Raw genomic sequence first — 18,922 nt, forward strand, 5'->3', positions numbered from 1 at the left:
CAGAAACAATTATTCATTGGTAAAGTTAAACAAATAACACATTTGATGAGTTCTGTTTCAGCAACTGTATCTATTCCGTCTTGTGACATCTTTTTTTCTTTCTGCCTGAACTCTGCTTCTCTCTTCAAGTGATTGCTCATATGCATTCCAATTTAGGTGTGTGCGCGCCCCGTGCACAGATTCCCGGAACCTTTTTCCCTAGCAAGCCCCGCAGGGCCAGCTCAGGTGCCCCCTGGAGTGCCGTGCTCATGTCGCGGTATAAAGGGCGCTGCTGGCCCTGCGGGCCCCCAGTTCCTTCTTTCCGCCTCTGACGGTTGCTGGAACTTCTGCCACTTGCCGTTGCAAGCAGCAGTCCCTAGCTATTTGCATCGATTAGAAGATTAGAGATCAGTTGTTTGGAAGAACTATTGTTATTCGAAGTCAAGGACAGTTAGCTGAAGCCACTGACTTTGTGTTCAAGGGCCTTTAGGGGCTTTTGACCGGAGCCATGCCGGGCTCCGTGGGCTTCAAGAGCTGTTCCCTCTGTGCAAAGCAGTTTCCTGTTAGTGACCCCCACGATCGCTGCCTCCGTTGTCTCGGAGAGCAGCACCGACGAGAGAAATGCAGGATCTGCAAGTCCTTTAAGCCCCGCACCCAAAAAGAACGGGAGGCGAGGCTGAAGTCACTTCTCATGGAAGCGGCGCTCCGACCGGCGTCTGAGCCGTCCAGGTCACCGGCACCGAGTCTACGCTCGGTGCAGAGCGCACCGCCGGCACTGACTGCGGTGCCGAAGAAGACCAAGACCGCCGGCACTGTCTCCAAGGACTCCTCCCGGAAGCAAGGAGAGGAGAAGGAGACACCCCAGCCACGTGCCATGGAGGTTCTTCCGGCACCGGTGTCTCCTCGTAGGGAGCCTCCCCTGACTCTAAAAGGTGGGGTAGAGCCTCTACAAGGACCGTCAACGCCGGAGGCGTTCGATGCGGCAAGGGCCCTCATGACCTTGCCCACGCCTCCGTCCCCCCCCTCGGCCGAGGGGCGCGGGACCGGCGTCTCGGGGCAAACCCGCGCTGGGTGGCCCCGGTGGGTGGAGGAACCAACGGTCTCAATCCTCACCCAGACGGTCACAGAGGGTGGAGAGCGCATCCCCTCCCAGCTCCGACTCTAGGTCGTCGAGCGCCGCGGCACCGGGGGCGGTCTAGAGGCACAAAGAGCGGGCGCTCGGCTGTCAGAGTTGACTCCAGTACCACTCAGCAGTCGGACTCGAGCCCTCTCGAGAGTGGAGAGGCGCAGCGCCGTAGCAAGGTTCGGGACACCCCCTCCAAGATGGCACCGACCGTATTGGTCCCGTCCTCTATCGTGGGGGCACCGGCACCGGGTTGGTCGATGCTGCCAGGTCCATCGGGGCAGCAGCCTTCCGTGATGTGGTCGACGCCGTCCATGCCTCTGAGTCCAGGGCTTTCGGCACTAACCCCACCGGTACCGCTACCGACGGCACCGGTGACACCGGCACCGTCTTACACGACACATCCTGACGGCGGCGCCGGCCCACGCGGCGCCGAGCCTGACAGCACCGAGCCTATTGGTAACGAGGCACGCACTTGTCCCAACGGCCTCGGCACCAAGCTTCGCGCTGGAAGCAGCGCAATGTCCACGGTCGAGATCCTCGACGCGTAGCCGTAGAAGCCACCGCTCCCGTGGCAGCAAACGCAGACATAAGCGGTCCGACCGCAGACGAAGAAAATCCTTTGGTTCGTCTAGTTGGTCCTCATCCAGGAGGCATCGTAGGCATCGGCGCTACTCTTCCTCCTCTTCACGAAGCCGCTCCCCGCAAAGGCGTCATAAGAGACGGTCTTGGGACTCGGGGCGCTGGGATCACAAGGGGGATGCTGTGCAGTTGCCTGTACCAGGGTGGCAGCGGGGACCTTGGCACTGGTCGTACTGGCGTCCGTGGGCAGCTCAGCAGACTCAGGGCGCTGACTCGCTCCACTCTGCGGTGGTGCAGCCTCCTCCTCCACCCTCACAGTTGCCACCACCCATTCCCTCTGATGGGGACTCAGACCCTGAGAAGGCCCATCTACAGGGCCTCTCCCCTTGTCCTCCTCTTCATCCCCTGATGAAGGCACCTTCAGGGACCATAGAACGCCCCTCTTTGATTTTAGGGCGCACCAAGAACTCCTTAAGCGTGTGGTGAATAACCTGGGGCTACCGCTTAAGGAGATGTCTGAGGAGGACGACCCATTGTTTGGCCCTTCAGGGCCCTCAGGCCCTTCGCGGATGGCCCTTCCCGTTCATGACAGGGTCATGACTATTGCCAAGGCCCTATGGCAAACACCTTCCTCTGTTCCCGCAACATCCAAGGGAAGTTGCATGCCCTCAAAGATTCTAGGTCCACCTTGAGGACTCTAGGGCTGTACACCCCTCAAGCAGCAAGACTCCAGTCTCGCCCTCAGCCTCAGCGCCAGCCACCTCCCCCGCCCAGGCCAGCCCCTAGACCCACTCAGCAGAGGAGGGGACGGGACCGCTTTCGAGGGCCTAACTGCCGGGATCGGCGAGGCTCCTCTGTGCGGGCGCAACGGAGGAAAAACCGGCGGCGTGAATGGTAATAAACGCTTTTGACAGCGATTGTGAGGGTGGCGCTTTTTCCTTCCCCCTGGGTCATAACCAACCCTTCGCAAATAGGCTTCGGCCATTCTATCATGCTTGGGAGGCAATCACGACGGACCGTTGGGTCCTGGGAGTCGTCCCCAGGGGATACGCCCTGCTGTTTACAGCTTCTCCTCCGGAATCCCCTCCTACCCCGTCGAATATGGGGGACCCCGCACACGAACAGCTCCTACTACAGGATGTCCACACTCTCCTGGAGCTTGGTGCGGTAGAGGGGGTTCCGCAGACGGAAAGGGGAAGGGGTTTCTACTCTAGATACTTCCTGATCCCCAAGGCCAAGGGTGGTCTGAGACCCATCTTGGATCTCCGTCGTCTGAATAAGTATATCAGACGGACTAAGTTCCACATGGTATCCCTTGCCTCCATAATTCCGGCCCTAGACCCAAGGGACTGGTACGCTTCCCTCGATTTAAAGGATGCTTATTTCCATATCTCCATTTTGCCGGGACATAGGAGATTCTTGAGATTCAGGGTACAGGGAGGCCACTACCAATTCACGGCACTACCCTTTGGCCTGTCCTCAGCCCCAAGAGTTTTTACTAAGTGTATGGCGGTAGTGGCAGCCCACTTACGCCGTAAGGGGGTTCAGATCTTTCCCTACTTGGATGACTGGCTCATCAAGGGTAGATCGTGTGAGCAGGTGCAGCACAGCCTGGAGTTGGTTTGCGCCACATGCACCAGACTGGGCCTGCTCATTAACGAGCAGAAGTCCACGCTCGCCCCGGTGCAGCGTACAGACTTTATAGGGGCCTCCTTGGATGCTATACAGGCCAGAGCTTTTCTACCTCGGCCGCGTTTCGAGGCAATGGGATCCCTGATCACAGACTTACAAACGTCTCCCATGACGACAGCCAGACGCTGTTTACAGCTGTTGGGACATATGGCAGCCTCTATGTACGTGGTGAGGCTGGCCCGCCTTAAGCTAAGGCCCTTACAAGCATGGCTAGCGTCTATCTATGCACCCTCTAGACACTCACTGATTAAGGTGGTCACGGTTCCCCCACAGGTGCTGTCCTCCCTCAATTGGTGGAGGGACCCGAGAGAGGTGCTCAAGGGAGTTCCGTTCAGAGACCTGACTCCATCCGTGACCCTTATCACGGACGCCTCGGATATGGGATGGGGAGCCCACATCAGCGAAGGCCTGAGAACCCAAGGGTCATGGTCACCGGAGGAGAGAGCTCTACATATCAACGTCCGAGAGCTCAGAGCAGTCCGGTTGGCCTGCAAAACCTTCCTCAGGTTCCTGAGGGGCGAGGGAGTCCAGGTCCTCACAGACAATACAGCGGCCATGTTCTACATGAACAGGAAGGGGGGAGCACGCTCCTCGGCCCTGTGCCAGGAGGCTATGGGTCTATGGGAATTTGCGGTAAGACACAATTTTCATATCTTTGCCTCTCTCCTCCCGGGGATCAGAAACGACGAGGCAGACCGCTTAAGCAGGTCATTTTCTCCCCGACACGAGTGGTCGCTTCACCACGAGGTAGCGACTTCAATCTTCCGTGTGTGGGGCATTCCCCTTCTGGACCTCTTCGCATCCTCGCGCAACAAGAAGTGCCCGAGATACTGCTCACTCAGAGGTCGCGAGCCGGGCTCCCTGTCCGACGCGTTCTTAATAGAATGGTCGGGGTCCCTGATGTACGCCTTCCCCCCCCATCCCTCTCCTCCCCCAAGTCCTTCTCAAGATCAAGAGGGACAAGGTGGAGGTCATCTTGATTGCCCCAGCGTGGCCAAGGCAGTTCTGGTACAGTACACTGCTCGACCTATCCATTGCTACGCCGATCACACTCCCTACCCAGTACGACTTACTCTCCCAGGACCAGGGGCGCCTTCTGCACCCGGACCTGGACTCCCTCCATCTGACAGCTTGGAGACTCTCTGGCTGACGGAGGGTGAAAGGGCCTATTCCTTGCAGGTTCAACAGATCCTACTCGGTAGTAGAAAACCCTCCACGCAGGTTACATACCGGGCGAAGTGGAGGCGCTTTATGACTTGGGCAGAGACCAGGGGTGTTGTTCCTACCTGCTCGCCCATACAGGTGATTCTAGAATACCTTCTAAGTCTTAAACTCCAAGGCCTGGCCTTGGCCTCTTTGAAGGTACACCTGGCGGCTATTTCGGCTTTTCATCAGCCGATGGAGGTCGCTGTTTTCCCACCCCATGTCAGTTAGATTCCTGAAAGGGGTGGAGAGAGTGTTTCCACAGGTTCGAGACCCTGTCCCCCCCTGGGATGTAAACCTGATCCTCACCATGTTGACAGGACCCCCCTTTGAGCCCATGGTGACATGCTCCCTGCTCCTCCTCTCCTGGAAGGTAGCATTCCTGGTGGCCATCACTTCAGCCAGGAGGGTCTCTGAGTTGAGAGCACTAACTTCGGAGCCCCCCTATGCTGTTTTTTACAAGGATACGGTCAGGATGAGGCCCCACCCAGCCTTCCTTCCCAAGGTGGTGTCCCAATTCCACTGTAACCAAGATATTTTCTTCCCTGTGTTTTTCCTGAAACCACATGGTTCGGTTGAGGAACGAAGATGGCATTCGTTGGATGTCAGGCGGGCCCTGGCACACTACGTGGAGAGAACCAGACCCTTCCGCAAATCGACACAGCTGTTTGTAGCAGTGGCTGACCGGATGAAAGGCTCCCCGGTCTCCACCCAGCGAATCTCCTCTTGGATCACATCATGTATTAAGCTCTGTTACGAGCAAGCGAAAGTGCCACTACCTGGAGTGATAACGGCACATTCGACCAGGGCACAGGCCTCTTCGGCTGCCTTCCTGCAGAACATGCCACTGCAGGATATCTGTAGGGCAGCCACCTGGTCGTCAGTTCATACGTTCACGACTCACTACGCCATTGTTCAACAGGCGAGAGAAGACGCAGCGGTTGGCAGGGCTGTGCTGAGCAGAGCCGCTCGTCAGTGACTCCTACCCGCCTCCAAGGGTATGGCTACTCAATCACCTAAATTGGAATGCATATGAGCAATCACTCGAAGAGAGAAAACAAGGTTACTTACCAGTAACTGTTGTTCTTCGAGATGTGTTGCTCATATCCATTCCAAACCCACCCCCCATCCCCGCTGTCGGAGTCGGCAGAAAGAAGGGACTGGGGGCCCGCGGGGCCAGCAGTGCCCTTTATACCGCGACATGAGTGCGGCACTCCAGGGGGCGCCTGAGTTGGCCCTGCGGGGCTTGCTAGGGAAAAAGGTTCCGGGAATCTGTGCACGGGGCGCGCATACACCTAAATTGGAATGGATATGAGCAACACATCTCGAAGAACAACAGTTATTGGTAAGTAATCTTGTTTTCTCCTTTCACTTTTTAAAAATCATGGTGTATCATTTTTTTCTTCTCATCCATTCCCCTTCCCTACATAGTGTTCTCAACTTTCTCTCATATTTCCTGTTTTATTCTTTCCCTTTAACCTCTCTATTCATTAATCAGCCACTCTTGCCTATTCCCATTCATGCAATTTACTAATAATACTAATTGTTTTTCATCAATAGTTTTCAAAGTGCTTTGTAAAGGAGGTAGGTATCAAATTATTCCTATTTTACAGATAGGCATCGAGGACTAGATAGATCAGTTGCAGATGGATACGAAAGCACAGAGATCCCCACCACTCAAGGGGGGCACTCTGTTCTGCTCTCAGGTTTTTGACTGCTGCAGTGGTTGTATTTCTGCTGTTGTACCAATTTGCCCAAGCCTTCATTTTTTAGTTCTTTCTGCCCCACTGAACGGTGGTGCTAGCTTACCTAAGCAGCAGATCAATGAAAGTGACTCCATTCTTGTCACTTTTACTGTGCCCACTGAGATCCGAACAAAGCAGTGAGAACTGACGAGTTTTATCAGTTTTCACTTTGTTGTAGCTTATGGAAATTCTGAGCAGTTGCAGCAGCACTGGAGTGGTGCATCTTAAGGTTTAAGAAGACAGCAGTAAATCAGTTATATTTGCTTTGCCTTTGGAAAGTTTTCTTTAGCCATAAGGTCTACAAAAAACAAAACAAAAAACTTTTCAAATGAAAGCCTAAATTCTGCAGAAGCAGGGAATGTGCTTGCCCAGGATGACTCATCTGGAGTGAGTGGACAAGTGGACTTTTCAAGCTCTAAGGTACTGTTAAATAATAACTATGTTTTGTGCAGTTAGTATGTTTGAAATTTTGATTTTTTTTTTACACGCATACTGTGGCATTGATACCATATGGCAGCTCAGTTCTTCACTCCTACTCTGTATGTAGTCTCCTGGTCTCTTTCCTCCAGTTCCCTCTAATCCACAACATAAACATCTATACTTTGACCCAGTTCTTGCCCTTATGCCTTCTCACTCTCCACAAAATGTTTAATTTGTTTTATTGACATTAAATTACAGCAACTTTTCATAGTAACTCTTCCCCCCCCATATTTTGTAATACAAGGCTAAAGAGTACAAAATATTTCTTGACTTAAGCAGAAACATTTAGTTGCCTGACACAGTAACTCTCAATGGATTACTGCCATTAGTGACTCTTTTCTGTGGTGAAACCCAATACTTTTCATACATTTATCTCTGAGAAAGTGTTACTTTTGCCCCTGTGGCAAGTTTCTTCAGTTCAGGCAGATCTTTGATTAAGCGGATAGCAGTTTCTGTAAATACTTTGCTACACCAATCCTTACTGGGCATAATTATGAGAGGATGAAAAATACACTCTTCTCATCTAAATATTTTGTCTGAATCAATGTGAAACATCTCAGATTTACATACTAAACCATACATGGTTCAACTTCTATAAAGTTTTCTGTTTTACTCTAGATCTGGGAACTCATCTTCCAAGTTTCAACAAGGAATGATTTTTTTTTATTTTTATTTTACAGTCACGTTAAGGCTCCTTGACAATAGATTCATTATGGAACTAGAGACCCAAGAGTGTGAAAGGTACCAATATAATAAAATTGGTTCACCTTTTATTAGTTTAAGCCAGATCAGACCAAAGCACTATTGACATCTAACCCAAGTAGGAATTTAACAAGACACACAGCAAGATTTTCCTTGAAAGACTGTTACAAAATTGTCTGGCTTCAGTTAATGATCTTGCTTAGGACCTGAATGGTCTACCCCTCTCTCTCCCATTCTTGTAACAAAATACTTGAAGTTATAGCCACTGTGTGGATTGAAGAAATGTGTAGGCCATTTTAAACAAGAGGAAGAGAAGAGAAAAAAGGAGAGATGAAATTTAATGACAAGATTAACTTTTTGATATGTATAATATCTTACATCCACTCATGGAGAGTAATCATTCAAAGAACAGCAAGCAAATGGGAGACAGGAGCATTTAGGTAGGGATAACAAGGCCAAATGAGGATGAATTGTACAAAGGGGAAGAGGAAGTAAAAAAAAAAAAAAAAAAAAAAAAAAAAAAAGGGGGGGGGGGGCAAAATTACATAGGCTTGGTAGCTTAATGTTAATGTTTCAGTTGGTTTGGTCCCTCATTTCCTGTACCAGAAGGCTGGTAGGAGTGGAACTTCAGAAGCGATGCACTAAATTCTGGGAGATGGAAGGAAGGATGTGTATTGTCTTCCTTAAGCCTGCGGCTCTAATTGGTGATAAAAGCAACATGCAGAAACTGAAAGTCATAAGTAGCCCTAGTTGTGCTGATTTCCTCTTTGAAGAAGAGGAAATAAAACGAATGGGGAATCCCAAATAACATCACTAAAAAATAACTGAACGAGGAAAGAAATTCCAGATTGAGGTAGGGGAAGAGAGTGTCAGAAAAATGGATGGGGTTGAGAAGGAAATGTCACAGACCCAGTTGAGATCCCCCCTGCTGGACACTCACTAGACTGCTGTATTTGCATCCCAACAGCAGATCTGTGTGCTTTTTAAGCTCCCGTTGGTCACTGGTAGGCTTCAGCCACTGAGGCTATGTCAGCCCTACTAGTTAGGGGTGTGATTCCTAGCTTGCATAGTCATACTCCATGCTAGCTTTCATCTGAGCTAGCACAGTAAAAAATAGTAGCGTAGCTATGGTACAACAAGCAGCGGTGGGCATGGGCTAGTTGCCCTGAGTACAAACCCACCTGAACCCTGCTGATATGTGCTTGGGGTGGGTAGCCCAGGCTGCTGCTTCCTGAGCTACTGAGGCTACACTACTGTTTTTAGCATGTTAGCTCAGATGAGTGTGTGTGTGTGTCAGCTGGGAATTACACTCCTATCTTATAATGTACACACAGCATGTCTTTGGCACCGGCCTGTCCAGCATACTCCCTGTACACAAATTCTGATACCCCTTCTAGAAGTGGGACCCCAGGACCAGTGCTCACCTATTAAGACATCCCAGTAGCTTAAGCACACTCTTCTCCAGAACTCCACCCTTCTGGGCACTGTGGTTTATAGTTTACAGCTGCATGGACATGTGATAGTTGAAGCAAATAGATATAGGCTTTGTAAAAGAATTTCTTAAACCACTTTTTTTCGCTTTAGACAGCACAAGAGATACAAATATCCATGCAAAATAAGAAACTCCTGTCCACCATTTCTGCCTCTGTTTCCTCATCACTCTTGAGCATTCTTTGGGATTTGGATCAGTGTCGTTTCGGGTTCCAAGCCCCCCCTTTTGGGGCACATTCCTTCAGCTCACAGTTTCTCCTCCAAAATCATGGAGTCCCTCTGACTTCTGCAGTCTGCTTTCTTCAATTTAACTTACGCTTATTCAGATTAATTTATACATTTGTCATGATGTTAGAAAATACGATGCATTTCTTATTTTTAGATTCATTTTTTACTTGTGACTTGTGTCGAGCTCTGTATCGATGGAAATTCAAATTCAATTCAAAGTGCACCAAAACAGCATTAATTTTTTAAATTAAATAAAACTACCTTAAATGTGCTGGATGCATAAGAAATAAAGTTTATGAAAATGTGTTTTGCATTTAAAAATAACATTTATTAAAGCAAATATTTAGTAGTTAGCTAATGGAACTGGTTATTTCTGATGACCATATCTTTCAATATTTTAGAACTAGTAGGTCACATCCCGTTGCACCTAGTTTGTATTCATTGATTAAAAAAAGAAAAAACATTTTTCCTGTTTTTTTCAGTTCTCAGTTTAATTTTGAATTAATCATTGAGCTGAACTAGTTGAATAAACTGAAATGAAGAAAATATTCTTTCTGCACCCGCAGAAGAGGTTGTTATCAGAAGATGGTATAGTTCTTTAACAGACTCTGGTTACAGGTGCTTGGCCAATGATTTCCACCTTTTCAGTGGTTTGACTTTAAATTTGGCAACCAAAGTACTGCTTGCTGGCTTTGTCTTTAATGTAAATGATTTTAACAAGTTTATGCCTTAACCAAAAACTGTCAATTTAGTTTTTTTTAAGATAACTAAATTAAATCCAGATTTAATTTTAACTAAAGAAAAACATTATTAGTTTTTATCCATTCTGCTTCTCCATCTCTCTTTTTAAACGGCTGTACTTCAGTCTTTGTTCCCCTCTTGGGGAAGTTCTACTGTTCCTCTCCTTCCCTGCAGACAAGTGGGGTTTAACTGGTTTTCTTAGATTTGAGCTATCCCCTTATTTTATTTGGGCAAGATCTATTCAGGTTTTGATGGTCTTTAACAACCATCTTTTTGAGAGACAGACACTCAGGCGCGCCACTTAGACAAGGATACAGATGAGAATACCTAGCTCTTGTACAGCAGTTTTCATCAGTACATCTCAGAGTGCTTTACAAAGGTGCTCAGTATCATTATCCCCATTTTACAAATTGAAGCACACAGAGAGAGGTGACTTTCTCTCAATCACCCAGTGAGCCAGCATCAGAGCCAGGAATTGAACCCACGTCTCTGGTTCAATGATCATCTAGTAAGTTGCCACTTCCATATAGTCAGAAAGGCTTAAATAAATGGAGAGCACAATTTCAAATAGAATTCATAAACATAAAGAGATTCCCAAATTATAACAGTAAATAAGAAAGAGCAAATTATTTTTAAGTGGAAATTTATGGTGCCACATGGTTTTGGGGGAAGGGAGGAGGTAGAGAATTTCACTAGTTTTTCAGTTACCAATTCAATGAACTCTTTGGGATGGATTGGTAAACCAAAAGAAATTTGTACAGAACCATTTGTTTTGAACTATAGTAGAACCCTGATTTTATTAAAACTGTCTTATGAGCGACCAGTTATACAAATAACTTTTCCTGATTGAGTGGGTGGAGGGAAGAATCATATCATGAAAGTGATGTTGATGAAAAACAAATTGACATCCCTTCACGTTCCATTGCCATCAAACCTCATGGCAAAGCAATTTCCAATGTTCTGAAGGACAAGACAAAAAAGATGCAGTGCACCATACTGCAACTTATGCGCCATATCTACTATTATAGTGAAATGTTCAATTTTGTGAACTTTTCTTATTTTTATTAACTTCAGTCCCCAATTAGTTTGTAAAATAGGGGTTCTACTGTATTGTTGTTCCCTCCCCTCGCACTCCAAATCAAATCTGAAAGTGAAATTCATCTGACAGAAATGAAACTAAAACCTTCTCTTGGTCTAAATACTCCCGTTTTCATCTGTTGGCACAACAGGTCTTAACCACAATGGAACCCATGTGGTCTTGCAAGTAGATGTGTCAGGATTTGGAGAACCCAATCAAGGATTCAGCACTTTCTGTGTACTGTGGATTGCAATGGCTTCCCACACTACATTGCAGAAATTACAGCATGGCCAATGGGTCTCCAGGTCTACTACCTATCCCCTTGAGGAAGGTAGTTGCACCAGGGTTATCTGATGAAGCGCTAAGTTTGGAGTAGTAGCTGTACAGTGCCTCCCCTACTGATCCATGCCTTGGAGGGAAATTACGTTATTTTCTCCCCCACCTCCTTTAACTTGTTTATGTGGCATTTGCAGTTGTTACATTACCAATAATATTAATACATGTTTTGAACATATGTACAGTTATGTGCGGCAAGTACCTTGTTCAAATATTGGTAAATAAGAATGCTATATGAAGATGCTTGAACTTTTAAAAAATTCTCTAGTTACATTATTTTAACTATTGTTTCTGGTTCTGGATTCCACTGACAAGGTCCAAAGAGTAGCACCTTCCCTATGCAAATTCATTCAGAGTAGAAATGCTTCCTTCTGTTGCCCTTCAGCTTGGTGGCCCCATAGTCAGTGAAATTTATATTCAGTGCAGAACTTTGAAATAAAATCACTTGCTCATTTGAAGGGAGAATATTCCCTCGACCCTGGGTGTGTTAACTTAGGGGTCGTGACAAAGCCCAGAGGAGATAATTACCTTTCCTTTCTTTAAGGGAGAGCTTAAAACTTTTTATAAGGTACGTCACGGTGTGGTAAAGATTGAGAGCCACTGCCCTGAAACTGATTTTGTTAGTTTGTGTGGATAGTAGAAAAGGCGTAAAGTGTTGGTAATAGTAAGAGAACTAGTTCAGGACTTCATCATTGGAAGCAGCACAGAAGAAATGAATTCTGAACTGCCTTTTTAAGGATGGAATCAGTAAAGCAGCGTGAGGGTTGAACCTTGTGCACTAGTTACTGATCTAGTGTCTGAAGTACACCTGTCCTCAGAGTCCAAAAAAGAGACTGACTGCAAAGAATCAACAAGAAAATCAACAAGAAAAAATCATTGCTTTAAATCAAGTTTTCCACTGATACTTCACATATTTCTTAAACAATGGTACAAATCTGAACACTAAAACATGTTAATTTACAACTCAGTACAGCATTTTACAACATCTAGGAGAGTATACTTTTTGTAATTATTTTTTAGATAACTAGCTTTTTATCAATTGAGAAAATGGTACATAATACTCATTACCTATGTCAAGCTGCAGATGCAGCAGCAGTATATTAGGAATGATAAGAACTAAATCAATCACACACAAACACAATAGCACTTATATTTTTATTAAACTAAATCTTAAATGTTACATAAATGTTTCACATTTGCAGTTGCAGCAGTCTCCTCTAAGTTGCTGGCTGATGGCTGTCTTTAGATTTTTTTTTTTTTTTTTAAATTTTCAGATTTTACTAACTCTAACAGACAAGTCATCACAACACTAAACATACGCTATCCTTAAAACTTCTACAACTAGCTCTCATCTTCCCCACTCCCACTGTCATTTTTAGTCATAGACTGAAACAGAAATACGAGTTTTCCTGCTTTTTCAACTCCAAGTTGATTTCTTAGCTCTGAGCGAATAATACCAAATGATGAAAATCTGTGTCTGCAGAGGAAGCTACTGCTGTGAAAAGTTGGCTTAGCTACTGAAAGAACTCTTTTTCAAAGTGCCTGGCTAATGATTTCCATCAATTCAGACTTTCTCTCTGATTTCTTCTAATAAATGTCTTGCTGTCAGCTCCAGCTAAACATCACTAAAAACTGAGGTCCCAGTCTTCCTCCTAAAGTCCTCTCCACTGCCTCTTTTCTTGAGCATGGAGGATAACACCACCAACCTGCCTGTCACTCCGGTCTGTAGTCTGGGCCTCATTTTTTACTTGGACCTCTTTAGATCTTCATATCCAGGCTATGTTTAAATTTTGCTGAGTCTTTTTGATATGGCCTTTCTTACCCATTCACATAGTTAAAACTTGACCATGCTTTCATCATTGTACATCTTGACTATTGCAATATACTTGTCTCTGACTTTTGACAAATGCACTCTTGCCTTGCTCATAATCATTCAGAGTGCTGTGGCAAAGATAATTTCACTAGCCTGTTGCTTTGCTCTTGTCATCCCTCTCTTTGCTGGCTCCCCCTTTTTTATTACATAAAGTATAAGATGCTTATCTTCACTTTCAGGGCCCTTCACATCAATCCCCACCCTGCCTATCATCTCTCATTTGCATCAAGCTATGGTGCCTGCCTCCAGTTGGCTTATGATGGCAGTCTCCATTGCCCGCTTGTTTGAAAATTTTTCTCTCCATGCCGTCCCTTATGCTTGTGTGGTGTTCCCTGTAAACATCTTCAAAGCTACCTTATTCTCCTTCAAATTCCTCCTCAAAACTCTGTAGCTATGATACTAAAGTTTTGGTGTTTGTACAGTATCTAACACATTGGGGTTCTGGTCCATGAGTAGAGCTTCTTTGGGCTATGGTAATACAAATTATAATAAATAATAAGCATCACCTCCTGCAGAAATGAAAGGTTGTGAAAGCCTGCTGATATGCAGCCCCTCCCCTGTCTTCCCTGGGCTTCTTATAGGTGGTTCCCCCGAAATGCTGCTGGAGTGTTCTGAGGATTAAAGGGGAACCTTGGGCTTGTTGCCCCAAACTTTGGGGTGGGGCATGGGAGAGGGCTCCCTATAGGCCTGCTCTCTTCCCTTCTCCTGCCACTGCTACCACCCATTCTACATTTCAGAGTTTTCCACATCTCTTCTAGGACGGGAGAAGGGCTTACAGATGATTGGCAAATTAAAATAGGTAATGCGTAAAATTTTCAGAAAGTACCGAAGCAAGTTAGTCTCTTAAATCAATGAAGTGCTTTTGAAAATTTTACCCAGTATTTTAACTTGTTTACTTCTTTTTTTCTGACTGTTTCTTCAGTTCCTTTTAAAAGAGCTCTACTGTGAGATCCTAGGAGCCCAAAGGATTTAGGGAGCATATGTTAGTTTTGATTATGAAGTGGTCAACATAATTACTAAAGGCAGCATTATTATCTGCACCTTAAGTATAATGGTCAAATTATAAGTAAGAATGAAGGATTATTGTATTGCTATTTACACTTAGCTTCTGGAGGTCCTGTTTAGTTAGAATGTCTTTGCGGCTTAAAATATCTCAAGAAAATTATTGCTCTTTGTACCTTTTTTAGGATGCTATTTTGTGAGAATGAACCTTAGATTCTGTATAGTCACACTGTTGATTACTGAAAGACAAACTAGGTCTAACTTTACCATCAGTTATAAGGGTACAGCTTTGATTTACTTCAATTGGACTTGCAAGTGTATATTTGACGGGTAAATTTTTAGGGCCATTCACATTTGTCGCACTGCCCATGAAATTATATCCCATTGGGGCAGATGGATTATGTATTCACCCCTGTCCTTGGCATTGCAAATTATATTACGGTTTGTTAAAAAACACTGATTTGTGAAAGTACTACCTAATTTGATTTTCTGTTTACAGGTTCTAAAACAGTGAAACCATGGCTCATTCGAAAACGAGAGCCAATGATGGAAAAATTACGTATCCTCCAGGAGTCAAAGAAATCTCTGATAAAATATCTAAAGAAGAGATGGTGAGGCGTTTAAAGGTTAGTAAACAGCTTGCTAAAGTTTGGAGGTTCATTTGGGGCAGCTTGAAATTACTTTTAATATGAACATGAGACTTTGCAAAGTATATTTCATATCTTTTTAAATTTGTGGCTTCTTACTGAGCTGTGCTGTGCTTCTAAGTTTATGCTTTTTTACTCAGGTGTTATACTCTCAGAATAACTATTTATTGGTTGCTTTCTGCTTTTGTGTTCTGCCGCCACCTCAAACTATTCCATCCAAACACAAATTGGCAATAAATAGTGAAAATGAATTATATGTTACTATTTCTAGCTAATACTATTTCAAATAATTTCATCTTATTTAAAAACAAGGCTATGTCTATATGGATGGACTAATCTTCTTAAATAGGAAGGATACAAAGGGAATTTGCCAGTGGTGGGGGTGGGAATCTTTATGGGAGAAGTATGGCTTAATTTTTCTTTAATTTCCCCTTCACATATCTCAAGAGGGTGGCGATGTGAGCTGCTTTATTTTGGAAAAGTGTGTGATTACTTTTTAAAATTCATTTGCCTACTCCTGTAGGTTCTGTGCTCTGCTGGGAATCTGTGTTTAATAGATTTCCAGTATAGTGTATAGTAAGATGTTACATAGTGTAGAACCAGTCTTTTAAGTATGTTACATTTTTTGATCAGCACATGGAAATGCATTAAAAATTGTATTTGAGACCTTATCTTTTCTCCTAGTATTTTTGTTCTGAATTTCCCTTCAGTGAAGGAACTGTCTTGGTGTGGTTCATTTTCATATAAAATGTAGACTTAGGAAATAAAAGTAAAAATAAAATTTCCCTTTTGATTTTTAATTAGTGTCTTGTGGTAGGAGGCTATCTCCTATCAAACAAAAATGTTGTGGGATTAATCCCAGTTGTTAGTGCACTAGAATACAGTAACTGTCGTAATGTGGCTGAGGACAGCAGATTGCAAATAACAGCCAGTTACTTCTATAAGTACTTCCTTTGTGCCAGGCTGCTGTAGGACACTACAAAGTGAGAATTACTAATAAAGTAAAAAAAAAGTCTTGACTAACATGATGTTTAACTTGGACCATTTGACACATTTGGATATGAAAATTTTTTTTAATAAAATGAGTGGATGTTAAGGAACTAGGAAGAACACATGGGGATTCTTTCCCAGGTGCAAAGCTTCAGAAAGTTTTTCCTGACCATAAAGGTACGACAAAGTTGGTGGATCAGCATCAGGAGTGCCTAGATGAAGATAGTTGAAATCTTTGAAGACGTACATGGGGTTTAGAAATGGTTTAAATTAAAATTGTTACCAAAAAACTATAGACTGCTCTGAAAATCTCGACCAGATGTTTCTAAGATGTTTAAACTTGCATCACATAAACTATGTGGGCAACAATTTCTTGGGTGGCTACAACTGGGATAAGTTGTAATAATGCCCTTGATTTTTAGAATTAGAAATGCTACTAAACTATTTGTTCAAACATGGGAAGAAAAATTGTCTGTGATCAGAGACCCAGGTAACATCAGAAGAGGAGCAGTTGAAGGTGCTCCCAATCTGTTCAGTCAGTAGGAGGCTGGACAAGCAGGGAAAGAGTGCAAAATTGCCTGAAACTGATCAACAGCATCTGGGCCTGACTATGCCACCTAGGCTAAAAGGCATAGTGTGGATGATGGCTGAGACCAAAGGAAAGTACCAGTAAAAGGCCATCCTATGTCTTCTCTATCTCTCCAACATCCACCCAGCACTGCTGTCCTTACATGAATGGATTAACCAGGTCCTGTACCCAGTGGACCTCTCAGTGGGCTCCCACTTGCAATCAGCCTTAGCAGCTGTACCTTAGTTGTTTCAAGACTGGAGATTGGAGTCACAGTTGGTCTATCTTCCAGAGATCCAAGGATTGAGAACAGTAGCTTCTGGAACCTTCTGTTATGGGACAGAGCTAATGTTTCAGATCCCCTTGCTATAGCCTTTAAGCTAGAGCAGCAGTTCTCAACCGGTGGTACGCGTACCACCGGTGGTACTTCGCAGAAGGCTGGGTGGTACGCGAGCTGTACCGCACCGCCGAATCCGCCTCCGGAAGTGCCCGCCCATCCAACCTCGGGAAACCCTGCCGCCGAAAAGGGGCAAACAGCGGAAGGGTTTCGGCGGAGGGTATTGTTCCCCCCATGTAACACTCTGCTGCTGAAAGTCCCCCCACCCCCCGCTGCGAAACCCCGCTGCCGCCGCAAGTCTCCCCCTCACCCTCTTCCCCCCCCCCCCCCCCCGAGTGGTACTCTGGTGGTACTTGACCTGACTGTACCTGACCCGAGTGGTACTCGGGGGGGAAAAAAGGTTGAGAACCGCTGAGCTAGAGGATCCTAGCCTTTGGGAAATAAGAATACGCAGCCAAAGAAGGCACAACTGAAAAGTGGAAAATTATCCCATCCTATAGATTATTCTTGAACAAATGCCTAAGATATCTTTTTCTCCTCCTCCGAGTGCTTATGTGTGCTGCACTGCAGGTGTGTCTGTGTCCCCATGCACTGATCGGAGATTTTCGGTAGCAGTCCATACCGCCTGCACATGCACTGTTCCTCACCAACCATGAGGCTAGCAGCACACGCTGGAATTCCCTCCTCAGTTCCTTCTCAGCTGCCCTTGGCTAGAGAAGGAGTTAATAGCTGTCTGTTTATGGATCGTTAATTTTTTTTAGAATTGCTAATTTTGACTTCTCTGAAGCCTTCTTTCTTTATTCATTTGCATTTACTTTTGCCGTGCCTAAAATATTATGAAATTATATATAAAAAGAAAAAGCAACTCTATTCTCCAACACCCCGGCTGGAGGGGGACCTCCCTGGACAAGGCTATGCCTGGCTCCCTTGTTTTAAAAAAATACATCAGTTGTGAGGAATCTATCCTGGTCACTGGTGTACATTCGCAGTGCATTCATTGCCTGGGGGAGAAGCACATACTGCAGAAGTGTGGATTCTTCTTTGAGTGGTGTCCCTATGGGTGCTCCACTTTAGGTGTTGGTTCGTCCTTGCTTTTCTTGATTGGAGATTTTACAGCAGTGCTCATCTGGGTTGCGCATGTGCAGCTCCCATCTTGCAGCGCTGTCAGCATCTTTTTTGGCGCACATGTGCGTGACCCAACCCCCTCAGTTCCTTCTCAACTGTCCCCGGTCCGAGACTGAGCCTCAGTAGTTCCTTCTAAACTCATCCTGGTTTTCCTGTAACTGTTAGAATTTGCGTTAGTCTAGTCAGTAGTTTGTTTTGGTCAGTTAGTACTTACCTTTACCCATCTTTCCTTAAATTTTTCTTCCTCTCCTCTCCCCATTGATAGAGTAGAATAGAGTTAGTTTTTTTCATACCAGATAAGTTATCTGGTTTGCCAGATTTTAAAAGATGCACATCGTGCAGGGATGCCTTCCCACCATCAGACAGACATTCATAATGTGTCCGCAGCCTAGGTGAGAGCCATGTACCTCAGAAATTCATTCACTGCAGCAACCTCAGAGCCAGAAGAGAGAAGGATCTTTGACTGAAGCTAATTCTTATGGAAAAGTCTTTGAGATCCTGTGACCTAGGTCCAGATAAACCTACAGAAAAAACAAAACCTCAAGGAAGAGATCCTCAACCTCACCTAGGAACAGCCACCAAAGAAGAGGGGTTTGCCCCTCGGGATAACAAAACACCAAGATCAGGTACTTATGAGGTGCCAGGTTCCTCTGGTATGGTGCGGGCTGTAGGAATGAAGGGCTCACAACACCCAGGTGCAGAGTCGAGAGGCAAAACTAAACCGACCTCCTCCAGTACGCCACCAACAAAAGAAATGGAGCAGAGACTGCAGGCCAAATAGCCAAGTGAGAAATCTTTTGTACCAACAGAGCCTATGGCACCAACTGCAGCACTGCATAAGACAACAGCACTGATGATGAACGTGGCACCAATAACTGCTTCATCGCTGACCACGGCACCAACATCAGCGTTGGCACTGTCACCCAACACAATACTGACAGTAGCACTGGTGCAGAAGTGAAAGGAGAAGACATACCATGGCCAGCAGAAAAAGATGACA

General features: G+C 45.4%; 1 protein-coding gene across 5 annotated transcripts in view; it reads left to right on the top strand.

Moving 5' to 3' along the window:
* The window catches only part of PDS5B (PDS5 cohesin associated factor B), a 195,617-nt gene that overhangs the window by 18,176 nt on the left and 158,519 nt on the right, over nucleotides 1-18,922 (top strand). For 3 of the 5 annotated variants that reach the window (XM_067562968.1, XM_067562970.1, XM_067562973.1), the window contains exon 2: nucleotides 14,755-14,881. The exons of 1 other annotated variant lie outside the window; for it this stretch is intronic. In XM_067562968.1, coding sequence (XP_067419069.1) covers nucleotides 14,774-14,881 — 108 coding nt within the window. In that variant the 5' untranslated portion in view covers nucleotides 14,755-14,773. Of the gene's footprint in view, nucleotides 1-14,406; nucleotides 14,882-18,922 lie in introns of those variants that run through there. One more of the 5 variants, XM_067562969.1, reaches the window with a different exon arrangement.

This window comes from Emydura macquarii, unplaced genomic scaffold (genome assembly GCF_026122565.2).
Source record: "Emydura macquarii macquarii isolate MOO-44397 ecotype Brisbane River unplaced genomic scaffold, CSIRO-AGI_Emac_v2 contig_2473, whole genome shotgun sequence".
NCBI lineage: Eukaryota > Metazoa > Chordata > Testudines > Chelidae > Emydura > Emydura macquarii.